At 50.9% G+C, this 14,510-nt stretch overlaps 1 protein-coding gene across 2 annotated transcripts in view; it reads right to left on the bottom strand.

Moving 5' to 3' along the window:
• stac (SH3 and cysteine rich domain) overlaps positions 1–14,510 on the bottom strand; it is a 231,442-nt gene that overhangs the window by 109,802 nt on the left and 107,130 nt on the right. The window contains exons 4-5 of one of the 2 annotated variants that reach the window (XM_072467315.1): positions 3,329–3,410; positions 3,098–3,213 (exon numbers count right to left, since the gene is read on the bottom strand). The exons of the other annotated variant lie outside the window; for it this stretch is intronic. Coding sequence (XP_072323416.1) covers positions 3,098–3,213; positions 3,329–3,410 — 198 coding nt within the window. The remainder of the gene's footprint in view (positions 1–3,097; positions 3,214–3,328; positions 3,411–14,510) is intronic. 2 annotated transcript variants of the gene reach the window in all.

Raw genomic sequence — 14,510 nt, 5'->3', positions numbered from 1 at the left:
GCACGCTACGAGATAGACGCTCCTAGTTGCTATCCTGTAAACAGCTCAACCCAGCAGCCTCAGAACCGAGCAACGGCCATTGTTCCTCTGACTGAGTGGGCACCTGAAGCTAAGTACAGGCTTTTAGTAATAGTGATAGTTTAGGTTGTAGAGTTTTATGCATGAGTAGATTTGACTGTGTGTAAATAAATTAGCATTGCTTTTGAACTTACTAACTGGTGTATCGAGTCTTTGATCAATATCCGGGTTTGAACCATGTGGCGGTGTCGAAAGATGCCTGGCGACTCTAGAGCAAACGTAATATAACAGAGCCAAATTAAGAGACAACAGCAAGTTAGTAACATTTACTGGCGACTCCTGATGGGACTAGATTTAGAGGTGGCCTAACCACTCCGAGAAAACCCAAAATTTGAATTGGGAATCCAATTGGAAACTGAAAAACCACAAGCGTAAGAACAGTACTGATCAAGCCTCCGAGATTCTGAAGTGTGTTAATGCATGCGTACTAACAGGGATATCAGGTAAACCTGAGAGATTCTGTTGCGTAAAACTGTCAGGGGTTTTGTACGCCGGAAATTAGCGTAAGCCTTACCCGTGTTTACATCACCACTTTATCACCCCCCGTTCCAAATTGGAATTCGAGGTCGCAGCAACCAGCAGAATAGGACAGTGTCCCATTTGGGAAGATGAGATCAGGAAATATCTCAAAGGGAAAGGATGGCCCCTTTGGAGTGAATTCTGCGCCAATGACGAAACAGGGTCTGGGAGTATAGGACATACTTGGTGGGAGAACCTGTCAGAGATCCACAAGAAGAGCTTTGGGAAAGCTCGCAAGCCGATGACAATCGTGTCCTGCTTGGCACAATTGCGGGGCACAGAGGAGGTCGTTAGGACGCTCCGTAGAGAGATAGAGGAGAGAGACAGAAGTAGTGACGTAGATGTGAGCGAAGTAGAGAAGGAGAATAGAGATTTAAAAGAGAAGTTAGCAGCGAGGGACAGAGAGATGGATGATGGCAAGAGTGCACACCAGTCTTGTCTCGTGCATTTGAGTAGTTTCCAAACACAATATGACGAGGCCTATCAGGACACGCAAAGTGCGGTCTTGGTAAGACAAGAGACAGAACAACAAGTTGAGAAATTGCAGAAACAGTGCAATGATCTGAAAGCAGCCCTACGAGCCCTACATACTTCCACGACGGAACAAAGGCAGAGCTCAGTAGACCACGCAAAGTGCCGGAAGCAAATTGCAGAATTCCAATCTCTGCTTTCCGTTCAAAATGGGTTTCAAAGCACATTCAGACCACAATTAGATCAGGAAAATGGCCCCGATTGACAAAGCAAACCAACGGCCACCTAGGACACGCCCAGCAACCAGGGAACCCACCCCTCTATTGGAGGAAGGTCGATAAGAATGATTGGGAAAGGCCTAATTAATTGAGGCCAAGTCCAAGGCATGCCCAAAAGCGCGCAAAGCCCTTTTGGGTATAAAAAGTATTCCCCAAGAGGGAATCTTTCTTCTTGGCCTTGGCTCTCAGCAAGGAGAAACCGGCCTAGCAGCTATACCAGATCAAGTAAGTTCGAAGTCAACGCACGCTACGAGATAGACGCTCCTAGTTGCTACCCTGTAAACAGCTCAACCCAGCAGCCTCAGAACCGAGCAATGGCCATTGTTCCTCTGACTGAGTGGGCACCCGAAGCTAAGTATAGGCTTTTAGTAATAGTGATAGTTTAGGTTGTAGAGTTTTATGCACAAGTAGATTTGACGGTGTGTAAATAAATGAGCATTGCTTTTGACCTTACTAACTGGCGTATCGAGTCTTTGATCAGTAATCAGGTTTGAACCTTGTGGCGGTGTCGAAAGATACCTGGCGACTCTTGAGCAAACGTAATTAAACAGAGCCAAATTAAGAGACAACAGCAAGTTAGCAACAACAGCTCTCCCTATTTTCCTGCCATCAGCAAATAAGAGCAGCTCACTTTGCTTAGATATCAATACTTCAGTGAATAAAAATACTGAAACAGTCCGTGTCCACATGCAGCAAGACCTGGGCAACATTATGTAATCGTGCCACACAAGGACCAGCTCCAAAAAGGGAGAGTCCAACCATGTCCCCTTGACATTCCATGGCATTACCTTTACTTAATTCCCCCACTATCAACTTCCTGGTAGTTACCATTGACCAGAGGCTGATTGTACCAGTCATATAAATACTGTGGCTACAAGAGCAGATCAGAGGCTGGGAATTCTGCAGAGAATAACCTATCTCCTGACTCCCAAAAACCTGTCCCAAAAATCTGCAAGGCACAGATCAGGAGTGTAATGGAATGCTCTCCACTTGTCTGGATGAGTGCAGTTCCAACAACATTCCTCGATACCATCCAGGACAAGTCAGCTCCCTTGATTGGCCCACCATCCACCATCTCAAACATTCACTCCCTCCACCATTGACACACAGTGGCGGCAATGTGTACCATCTTGTATCGTGCACTACAGCAACTCACCAAAGATCCTTCAACAGCACATTCCAAACCTGTGACCTCTACCACCCGGAAGGACAAGAGCAGCAGATGCATGGAAACAGCACCATTTGCAACGTTCCCCTCTAAAACAACACCATACTGACTTGAAACTATGTCAAAATACCTAAAACTCCCTGTGGGTTTACCTACATCACACTGAACTACAGCAAATCAAGGCGGCAATTCACCACCATTTTCTCAAGGACAATTAGGGAAGGGCAATACAGACTGGCCTAGCCAGTTGACACCCACAACGCATGAAATAGTTACGAAAATATCTTTAAAATATAATTTAAGATCCGACTTTCTGAATCCGAATTCCCGACAGAGAATCTAAACTATCAACCACACTAATCAGAAATTTAAAAGGCTGGTGGACAAAGCACCTCTCCAGCAATAGGCATCTGAAATATTAAGTCTTCTTGTGTCTCAGCATGAGCTTCAAGAGGGAAATTAAAAACAGGGGCAAGAATTTGTTCTTAGCTAAGACAACGCATAAGAGGAGTGGGCCAACCAAAGTTACTGAAATCACAGGTTAACAATGAAACAGAACACAATCACCAAAAGGGTTATTTACAGAGTTACGCTGAGGTGAGTCAGGTCCACTGCCAGACCCGGACTTTTTGGTTCTTTGAGCCAGAGAAGTTCCAAACCGGAGAGTTTCATACACGGGGTCTATTTTGCTGCCGCAAGCTTGATCAGAAAATAAACAGAAAGGAACAAGTGAACTGAGGGAAAAAGGCAGCAATGAGAACACAAATAAACAAACCATGCGTCTGCCCTCAATACAAGGAAATTCAGTACTTACCAATAGGCATCACCTCTTTGATGCACCCATATTGTTCATGGATTAATAATGGGGAGCTATAGTAACGTCGAAACCCCTTTGGCTATCAATAAGAGAACAAGCATACAAGCAACGATTAGTTGAGGATGATAACATAGAATCATACAACAGGAGGAAGCCATTCACCCCGTTATTTCATCTGGGACATCCTGAGATTATATGAAAGACACTACTACATAAATGCAAGTCTTTCTTCCATGCCCTCAGTAAGTTCTAAATGGAGAACCTGTTTGCAAAAAAGGTCTGTCTCAATAGGAATTCATGGCATGTTTAATCAATAAAATAGTGCCACAAACAGCAGATGTGCAGTTAAGTGACCAGGTAGTTGTCAACACAACATGGTTCACTCAGAGTTTCCCTTTGAAGTGGCCTAGCATGCTAAAGCTGAATGCTATATAAATGCAGAGTATGTCTTTTTAATCTGAATTGTACTGGAATCATATTTAAGGCAGTTAAGCTTGGGGGGGGGGGGGGTGACTACATATTTGCAATTGTTTTATCTGGATTTTCAGATAATAGGAATGAACTAAAGTGCATTAATGTGCAAGGGATGAGATACTGAAGAGAAAAGTTTAGCAGGGCTATGAGGGAAAATGTCTAGCTTTTAGGTACTGGCTTAGTGGATGTTACGGAGAGCCAGCAGGGACCCAACTGATCAAATGACCTCCTTCCGTCCTGTAACAATTCTATTATTCTATAATGCAAATAGACTACCTACTGTAATTTAATTGCAAAGAATATTAAAATAAGTAGAGTGAAATATTCCCCCGTCATGTTAAGCACTGTTGACAAGGTGGCATTTGCGCACTGAACGTTTCCTCGTAAAGATTGATTGAGGGCAGCACAGTGGTGTAGTGGTTAGCTCTGCTGCCTCGCGGCACCGAGGTCCCAGGTTCGATCCCAGCTCTGGGTCACTGTACGTGTGGCGTTTGCACATTCTCCCCGTGTTTGCGTGGGTTTCGCCCCCACAACCCAAAAGATGTGCAGGGTAGGTGGATTTGCCACGCTAAATTGCCCCTTATTTGGAAAAAATAATTTGGTACTCTTAAAAGTATAAAAAAGAAAAAAAATTGATTGCAGTAAATGTTCTGATTGCACATTCCAGGCCTGCCAGGAGTACACAGCACATGCGTGTAGCCTATATTTTCCTGGATACACACAATTTTTAAATATGTGTCAAAGCTCAAATTCAGCCCCCAGCAGGGTGCAACAGGGAAATCTCCTTGTAAGCTAAACGAAGAAAACTGGATTATTCATCTCTAAATGTTCTTACCTCTACTTTCTCAATTGCACAAAATGGCAACACCAATTAGGCTGGCGAGATGGTTAATTTTATGCTATCAAGACGGGCCAAATGGTCATCTTCTGTGCTGCAACCATGAGCATCACCACTTAGTGCCATTCCCCTGCCTTTTCCCTGTACCTCTCCATATTCTTACTATCCAAGTAATCATCTAATGCCTGCTTGAATGCCTCTATTGAACCTGTCTCCACCACACTTCTAGGCATTGCATTCCAGACTTCCCGTGTGGAAAAGAAAATTCACACATCACATTTGCTTATTTTGAAAATCACTTCTGTGCCCTCTCATTCTCAATCATTTTATGAGAGGGAACAGTTTCTTCGTATCTACTCTATCCAGCCCCCTCATGATTTTGAACATTTCTATCAAACCTGGTCTTAAATTTCTTCTCACCGACTTCCGGTGGAGGCCATGAGCTGAGCTGTCGCACGAAAGGTGGCTCGCGCATCTTCGACTACGTCCTTTTAACCCCAATGGGCACCAAACGTACCTACAATCCCCCAGCCTAACACCCGGCGACTGCACTGACAAGAAGAATGGGGAAAAGTCAGCCGCCCAGACGAAATGCCAGCAAGGGGAGGGAAATTTCAGTCTCGGAGCTGGCAGCTGATGTGTTAAGCAAGTTGGTTCGATGTGGACTGCACTCGATGCAGGGACGTTAGAAACAGACGTCTAACACAGGAGAAGATCCAACACTGTTTTATTCAACTAGATGAACTGCTGTACATATTCAGCTGTGGGTCGACACTGTACTGATCTGACTAGTGACCTTGTAGTAGCCTGACCAGACTTACTAGCTACTGCATGGTGTTTGTGCTTGCTAGCTCGTGGACTCGGACTGTCTCAGTAGCTGGGTCCTGAGAGAGCGGGAAACCTAGTGCCCTCTGGCTTTATAGTGGTAGTGTCCTGTCTGGTGATTGGCTGTGCTGTGTTGTATGCTTACTGCTCATCCTGTGTGTCAATCACTGCCTGTCTGCATCTCATTATATACATGAGTGGACATTACGACATCTCCCCTTTTTTATTTAGTTAAATAAATACTGAGGTATGTATATATGCCTGACTAAATACAAACGGTGATTGAACAAACATATATACATGGGAAGGTGTCGATAGTGCAGATACATGGCAAACTAAGCAATATTTACAAGAGTTAAGTGGATGGATTCAGTCACAAAAATTTACAAAAGTTAGTCTACAGATTCAGTCTTTGTGGCGGGCGACGAATTCTTGTCGATCACCGCAGAGGTGGATCAGGAGCCGCCTGCACGTGGAGAGCTGGGATCGCTGCCATTCCGGTGGTCGCAGGATCGCTGGCAGATCGGTGGCCTCGTGGCAGGATACGTCCGGAGGAAGCATGTCATCCGGCGGAGCACTGCGGTCAGGTGGTGTGCGTGGAACTCTTCGCAATGCCCGTCTGTTGCGCCGTAGCAGGGAGCCATCAGCCATGCGAACAATGAAAGACCTCGGGGCAACTGGTTTGACAACAACAGCTGTGGCTGACCAACCGCCCTCAGGCAACTGGACGCGAACATGATCGGCTAGAGCCAGCTCAGGTAAATCCGTGGCATGAGCATCATGCGTGGCCTTCTGTTGGGCCCGGGACTGCTGCACTTTTTGTAGTACCGTGAGATGGTCAAGGTCTGGAACATGGATGGCGGGAACTGTGGTCCTCAGAGTGCATCTGCGCTGGGGACAACCCAGTGGACAGTGGGGTTGCCCTGTATGCCAGCATTGCCAGGTTGAAGTCGGAGCCTGGGTCTGCAGTTTTGCACAGCAACCGCTTGACAATATGGACCCCTTTCTCGGCCTTCCCGTTTGATTGCGGGTAGTGGGGATTGGAGGTAACGTGACGGAAGTTGTAGGACTGTGCAAAATCAGACCATTCTTGGCTGTAAAAGCATGGACCGTTGTCGCTCATTACCATGAGCGGTATCCCATGCCTGGCGAACGTTTCTTTGCAGGCTTTGATGACCGCCTTCGACGTGAGGTTGGACAGTTTCACCACTTCTGCATAACTGGAGAAGTAGTCGACCAAGAGTACGTAGTCACGCCCCTTGGCGTGAAAAAGGTCTACACCTACTTTGGACCACGGAGAGGTCACGATCACGTGCTGTTGCAGTGTTTCCTTGGGTTGAGCCGGTTGAAACTTCTGACAGGTGGGGCAGTTGAGGACCGTGCTGGCAATATCCTGGTTAATGCCCGGCCAGTAAACCGCCTCCCGAGCTCTGCGTCGGCATTTCTCGACTCCAAGGTGACCCTCATGGAGTTGACCCAGCACCATAGCCTGCATGCTAGGAATAACGATCCTGTCGAGTTTCAGAAGGATTCTCTCCACAACCGTCAGCTCGTCTTTAACATTAAAGAATTGGGGACAATGTCTCTTCTGCCAGCCATGGGTAAGGTGCTGCATCACACACTGCAGTAAAGGATCCTTGGCCGTTTCCTCACAAATTTGGACCACCCGTTCCTCAGAGGCTGGGAGGTTGGTGGCATACAATTGCACTTGCGCTTCTATGTGGCAGATGAAGTCACTTTGTTCACACGGTGTGGTGATGGACCGGGATAGGGCATCTGCAATGATCAGCTCTTTGCCTGGCATGTAGACAAGTTCGAAGTCATAGCGGCGAAGTCGAAGAAGAATTCGCTGTAACCGAGGTGTCATGTCATTTAAATCCTTCCGGATTATGTGGACTAGAGGCCTGTGGTCAGTTTCTACCGTGAATTTCGGCAGGTCTTAAACATAGTCATGAAACTTGACTATTCCTGTCAGGAGACCCAGACACTCCTTTTCGATCTGGGCATACCGTTCCTCAGTGGGCGTCATGGCCCTGGAGGCATACGCCACTGCAGCCCAGGGCGAGGAGTCATCTCGCTGGAGGAGCACCGCCCCAATGTCGTCCTGGCTTGCATCAGTTGATATCTTGGTTTCCTTGGTTGGGTTGAAGAACGCTAGTAGTGGGGCTGTGGTGAGCTTTGCCTTCAGCTCACGCCATTCCATTTCATGTGTGGCAGCCACTGGAATTCCGTCGGCTTCTTGACGAGATGGCGGAGGGCAGTGGTGTGGGATGCCATATTGGGAATGAATTTCCCGAGAGAAGGTTGACCATCGCGAGGAAGCGGAGGACCGCCTTCTTGTCCTCCGGGGTTTTCATGGCGTTGATCGCCAAGACCGTGTCGGCGTCTGGCCGCAAACCCTGCCGCGAGATGTGGTCACCTAGAAACTTTATATCAGATTGACCAAATGAGCACTTGGCCCTGTTGAGCTGGAGACCTTGTCCATGAATTCGCTGGAAGACCTGCTTGAGGCGAGCGATGTGTTCCTGGGGCGTTGTGGACCAGATGATCACGTCGTCCACGTATACTCGTACCCCCTCGATGCCATCCATCATCTGCTCCATGATGCAATGAAACACATCGGAGGCAGATATACCGAAAGACATTCGGTTGTAACAGTAGCGGCCGAACGGGGTGTTGAACGTGCACAGCTTGTGACTGGACGGAGCTGTATTTGCCAAAAACCCCGGGAGACATCCAGCTTAGTGAAGAATTTGGCATGAGCCATCTCACTAGTTAACTCTTCACGCTTCGGGATCGTGTCGTGCTCCCGCATGATGTTGCGGTTTAGATCCTTGGGATCAATGCAAATGCGGAGCTCCCCTGATGGCTTCTTTACGCATACCATGGAGCTGACCCAGTCTGTTGGCTCCGGAACCTTCGAGATGATGCCCTGGTCTTGAGGTCCTGTAGTTGCTTTTTCAGACGATTCTGGAGGGGCGCCGGCACCCGGCGTGGCGCATGGATTACAGGGGTGGCGTTCGGCTTGAGCAGTATTTTGTATCGGTACGGGAGCGTGCCCATTCCATCGAATACACTGTGGTACTGCGTGATAATGTCGTCTATGTCGGCTTGCAAGTTTCCATCAGGCGAGGCCGTCGCCGGTGACGATGACATGGTGTGGACTCGCTGAACCAGGATCAGGAGCTTGCAGGGGTGAGCACCGAGCAGGGACGCCCTGTCAGGACTGACGATTTCAAATCGTAACGTTGCCTTGATCACCTTGTTGGATACCCCTAGTTGACACAAGCCACTGGCAGTTATGGCATTGCCATTGTAGTCAAGGAGCTGGCAGGCCGGTGGAAGAATGCTTGGTTGGGCCCGGATGGTGTAGAGGTCGGATTGTGAGATGAGGTTCGCAGACGCGCCGGTGTTCAATTTAAAATCAGATGCGAGCCTTGTTAACTGCGAGGACAGCACACCACTCATCGTCGGGATCCACACAGAGGATCGAGAGGCATTGCGCAGGTGTGGTGGAGGCCAGCACATGTGTGGTTATGATGCCCACCCGGTATGGGAAGTTGAGGCACTCAGCATCGGGGTCCGTTGGGCAGTCAGGATCAGAATCTGGCATGCCTTGTTGTATTGAGTGGATACGTCTGCACCGCAGCTGGGATCGCTGGCTGCTGAGCGGTGGAGCGGATCTGCAGAGGGCTGCGTAGTGGCCAAGCTTGCCATACTGGAGACATCGGCGTCCTCTTGCCGGACATTGCCGCTTTAAATGGGCGGAGCCACAATTCTGACACGTCATGACGCTGATGTCAGCGCAATCCGTGCGCCGTCGCGCATGCGCAGTGCGTTCGGCCAACGTAAGCACCTGCGCAGTCGGGTTTTCGGTCTCGTCGCAGGTGATCCGAGAAAAGTGCGCAAAACGGCCACTCTCCTCAATGCTCAGGCCCTGCATCTGCGCAATGGCCTGCACCCTTTCTGCCTCATGGGAGGCCAGCTTTTCAGTTTCTGCCGCCCTGATGTGGGTAACGATTCTTGGCATGCTCATGGACAACGCACGTCTTGATAGCGACAGAGATGGTCAACTGAGTGATTTTAGGGAGCTGCTGCCGCAGGGAGTCGGAGTGGACCCCGAAAACGATCCGATCCCGGAACATGGAATCAGCCGTCGAGTCATAGTTACATGACTGCGCTAGGATGCGGAGATGGGTCAAGAAGGACTGAAAAGGTTCATCCTTACCTTGGAGCCTTTGCTGGAAGATGTACCGTTCAAAGCTCTCATTCACCTCAATGTTGCAGTGGCTGTCGAACTTCAGCAGGACTGTTTTGAATTTCACTTTGTCTTCGCCGTCGGCGAACGTAAGCGCATTGTAGATACGGATGGCGTGGTTCCCCCGCAGTGGAGAGAAATAGCACGATCTTCCTGGCATCCGATGCTGCCTCGAGGTCGGAGGCCTCGATGTACAAGAGGAACTTTTGCTTGAAGATTTTCCAGTTGGTGCCGAGGTTGCCGGAGATGCGGAGGAGGCTGGATGTTTTCCATTTCACCGGATGGCTGCTTGCTGGTCAATGCTGATTCACTCGAGGTAGGTCCGTCAAGATCAGTATCACTCTGGTACCATGATGTGTTAGGCAGGGTGGTTCGATGTGGACTGCACTCGATGCAGGGAAGTTAGAAACAGACGTCTAACACAGGAGAAAATCCAACACTGTTTTATTCAACTAGATGAACTGCTGTACATATTCAGCTGTGGGTCGACACTGTACTGATCTGACTAGTGACCTTGTAGTAGCCTGACCAGACGTACTAGCTACCGCATGGTGTTTGTGCTTGCTAGCTCATGGACTCGGACTGTCTCAGTAGCTGGGTCCTGAGAGAGCGGGAAACCTAGTGCTCTCTGGCTTTATAGTGGTAGTGTCCTGTCTGGTGATTGGCTGTGCTGTGTTGTATGCTTACTGGTCATCCTATGTGTCAATCACTGCCTGTCTGCATCTCATATACATGAGTGGATATTATGATCTCAATCATTTTACGAGGGGGAACAGTTTCTTCCTATCTACCCTATCCAGCCCCCTCATGATCTTGAACATTTCTATCAAACCTGGTCTTAAATCTCTTCTCACCGACTTCCGGTGGAGGCCATGGGCTGAGCGGTCACACAAAATATGACTCTCGCATCTTCGACTACGGCCTTTTAACCCCAATGGGCACCAAACGTACATACAATCCCCCAGCCTAACCCCCGGCGACTGCACTGACAAGAAGAATGGGGAAAAGTCAGCCGCCCAGACGAAATGCCAGCAAGGGGAGGGAAACTTCAGTCTCGGAGCTGGCAGCCACACGCGGTGACATGGAACCAGGACAGGCTGACCCCCACAGAGCTCCCAGCAGAGACACAGGCGCTGATGGACAAGCCTATGAGCTCCTGAGACACAGGGAAGGGTTGAGACGACTTCCTGGCAGCCATTGAAATGGCATTGGAAACTGCAAAGGCCCCCATGAGGGAAGCAATGGCCAAGATGGAGTGGAGCCTAGGGGCCCAGGAGACAATGGCAAGAGACCTGGAGAAGGCCGCCTTGGACCAAAGGGACCAGATCGCAGTAGTGGCCGGGAGGACTGGAGGGCAGGAACCCAACAGAGTATGTAGTGGCGATGATCGGGAAGCTGGTTACATACCCTGGGAAGGAACACTATTTTGACGGCCAGCAGGAAGCCAATAGGTTTGTCCAGAAGAATGGACTGGGCAAACAGTGAGAGCATAATGGCCGGAACACAGGCTGCAAAAAGATGAGAGGGCAGAGATGAACATAGGCAAAGGCATGGAGAAAGCCGGGGGGGGGGGGGGGGGGGGGGGGGGGGGGTAAGAGTGCCGGTTGCAATAGACAACATGTGGAGATGGCGAAAAAAAGGATGCAGTTGGTGGCCATTTTGAATAGCCAGTGTGCAAGGCCAGGCCCAAATGAACAGGGCCAGGCCCACAGAGTGAGTATGTTTGACCCCACAGGACGGAGGCTGGGCAGCCCCCACCCCATCCGGATAGTAACATGGAACGTGACGGGCCTCAATGGGCCAGTGAAGAGATCCAGAGTCCTTGCCCATCTCGAGAGTCTGAAGGGGGCACAAGAATTGAGCCTCCATTTTACCACTGGGCGGCAAACGTGGAGATGGTAAGGGACAGCGACAGATGACGGTAGAACCTCTGAAGCCCACTCTGGCTTCACCTCTGTTCCATGGTGTAGCCCGGGGGCCATGAAGCAGCCCGAGGGAGGAGGAATTGAAGGGGCCCAGTCGGTGCCTCTCGCAGGGGAGGTGCTGGAACACCCCAGCGCTTCTGAATCCCACCCACCTGACACTGGCGCACCTGATGGGCAGCGGGCAGAACAGGGTGGCACTTTGTCACCTGTGTAGAGGATAGCTCAGGTCAGAGGGCGAGGCAAGCAGCAGGCCACCTCCATGCCTGATACAATACCTAGAAGTGGTAGGCCACGCAGAATTCTAAAGTTAACTAGCACTTTGGCACGGGTGTAGAACATAGTTGATGGTTCGGGGTCAGGGCACAACAATGTATATGGTGACTAGTAAACACTTCTCGCACCAACATTCCAACCTCTTTCTATCCTCTGTCGGAAGGCTGTTAGGGATGGGCTGGGCCTTGGTGTAGAGGGTGTTCTGGGTGGGTGGGGTGGGGGGGGGGGGGGGATGTGCAAGGTTTGGGGTGGGGGAGTGCCCCCATGACACTTGAACATCCCAACTGAGGTCATCCTCAGCAAGAGGAGGCAGGTAACGGGGCCAGAAGAGTGAGGTTGCCTTGTAGGACAGCTGACCCAGTGAGCAACCCATCACCACTCACCATCTCCAGAATCCCCCCACTTCCCAAAGGATACATCGGACTGTGAAATTGACAGTGGAACCTCTGGAGCTCGCTCTGGCTGTTAGGGATGGGCTGGGACTGGGTGTAGAGGGTGTTCTGGGTGGGGGGTGGGGGGTTTGTGCTTGGTTTGTGGGTTTTCCCAGCACACATGCAGGATCACTTGGGCAGACAGTGGAAGGTGATCCTAAAGACAGGATGTGGAGATGCCGGCGTTGGACTGGGGTGAGCACAATTAGCAGTTTAACAACACCAGGTTAAAGTCCAACAGGTTTGTTTCGATTTCACTAGCTTTCGGAGCGCTGCTCTTTCCTCAGGTGAATGAAGAGGTATGTTCCAGAAACATATATATAGACAGATTCAAAGGTGCCAGACAATGCTTGGAATGCGAGCATTAGCAGGTGATTAAACCTTTACAGATCCAGAGATGGGGTAACCCCAGGTTAAAGAGGTGTGAATTGTGTCAAGCCAGGACAGTTGGTAGGATTTCACAGGCCTACTAACTGTCCAGGGGGTTCTGTTTGGAAGGGTGGGGGTGGGGGGTGGGGGGGGGGGGGGAGAATGGAGAGGTGGGACAGAGCAGAAGAGTTGCTAGTGGCCAGGCCTCTTAGTTGGCAAATCTGGAGCTGATGAGGTTGTCACCTGCACAGAGGCCTTGGAGCTCACATTGGGCGACCTGTCCTGCCAGTCCAAGCTCCACGCCCGGTTCTTCCAGGTATTCCTCTAGCATGTTGCCCCTCTGCTGTGTGATGTTATGCAGGACGCAGCAGGCCAGCACAATGTTCGAGAGTCTCCCGGGGCTATATTGGAGAACCCCACCAGGGTGGTCCAGGCATCACAAATGCATCTTCAGTAAGCCGATGCACTGCTCAATGGCACTTCTGGTTGCTTTCTTAGGCGTAGTTATAATGGGTCTGCGCGTCAGTCTGGGGCCTCACGACAGGTGTCATGACCTCAGTGAGTAACCCTTGTCACCCAAGAGCCAACCTCTCACCTGAGTGCCTCGAAGGTGCCAGAAACCTGTGCGCGCCAGGATGCAAGTATTGTGCGCGCTCCCTGGGTATTGGGCGCAAACGTGCATGATGTGCAGCTGGTGGTCGCACACCAACTGCACATTCAGGGAGTGGAAGCCCTTCCAATTGATGAAGGGCCCCCCCAATGAACCGGTGTTCGTAGAGGGACATGCCTGCCATCGATCACCACCGGGACCTGGAACATGCCAGCGATGGCGGTGAATCCTGCTGCCCGGGCATCCTGGTGGGCTTGATCCAGACTGCAGGTTATATCATCCGACATCTGGGCGCATAGGGCATCCGTCACAGCGTGGATGCACCTGTGTGCGGAAGTCTGTGAGATCACACACAAGTACCCACTCGAGCCCTGGAAAGACCCAGGGGCGTATAAACAATTCAGGGCGTCCGTCACCTTGACGGCCACCGGGAGCGGGTGTCCTCCTCCAAACCCCCACAGTACCAGGTGCAACACCATCTGGCACAGGTGGTGCATGGTCTCCGTGGTTACCCAAAGTCTTTGGTGGCATGGGCAGTCTGGCAGCTCCTCAAAGGACAGGCGCTTACGACATATATGTGTCCTGGTGCAGCGCCTCCTTCGCGCCTCCTCCTCAGTTTGTTGAACGACCGGCACTTGAACTTCACCGGCTGTCCCCTGCTCTCTGGGGCAGGCTCCTCTTGTGCAGAGTGTTCACTGAGCTGACCCTACTCCTCCAGCCTCCGTGCATCTGCAATGGCAGCTGCGGCCAGATAGATAGCGAGCATTCATACCGAAATTCATCCTTCAGCACCACCCTCAACACGCCCACCCACCAACTCAACTCCTCCCCACCACCCAGCCCCACTCCTCCCCCCCCCCCCCAGCCCCACTCCTCTCCCCCCCCCCCCCAGCCCCACTCCTCCCCCCCCCCCCCCCCCAGCCCCACTCCTCCCCCCCCCTCCCCCCCCCCCCCCACCCCCCCCCCCCCCCCCCCCCCCCCCCCCAAGCCAGTTCCACCGAGTGTCCCCTGCTTCCGCTGCAGTGGGGCTGTGCTTCTGATGAGTGAATTGAGGAGTGGCTGCACCTGGTGAGTCACTGATTGAGCTTGGCCATCCCCATTCCTTTGATGGGTCAGCTAGTATCTGAGGGTTTCCCAAGGGGCGGCCTGGGTGGACTCCCAGGTGACCAATTATAG

The sequence above is a fragment of the Scyliorhinus torazame genome, chromosome 11 (genome assembly GCF_047496885.1).
Source record: "Scyliorhinus torazame isolate Kashiwa2021f chromosome 11, sScyTor2.1, whole genome shotgun sequence".
In the NCBI taxonomy this organism is placed as follows: domain Eukaryota; kingdom Metazoa; phylum Chordata; class Chondrichthyes; order Carcharhiniformes; family Scyliorhinidae; genus Scyliorhinus; species Scyliorhinus torazame.
Note: the sequence above shows the minus strand (reverse complement) of the source record. Positions and strands in the feature narration are given on the sequence as shown.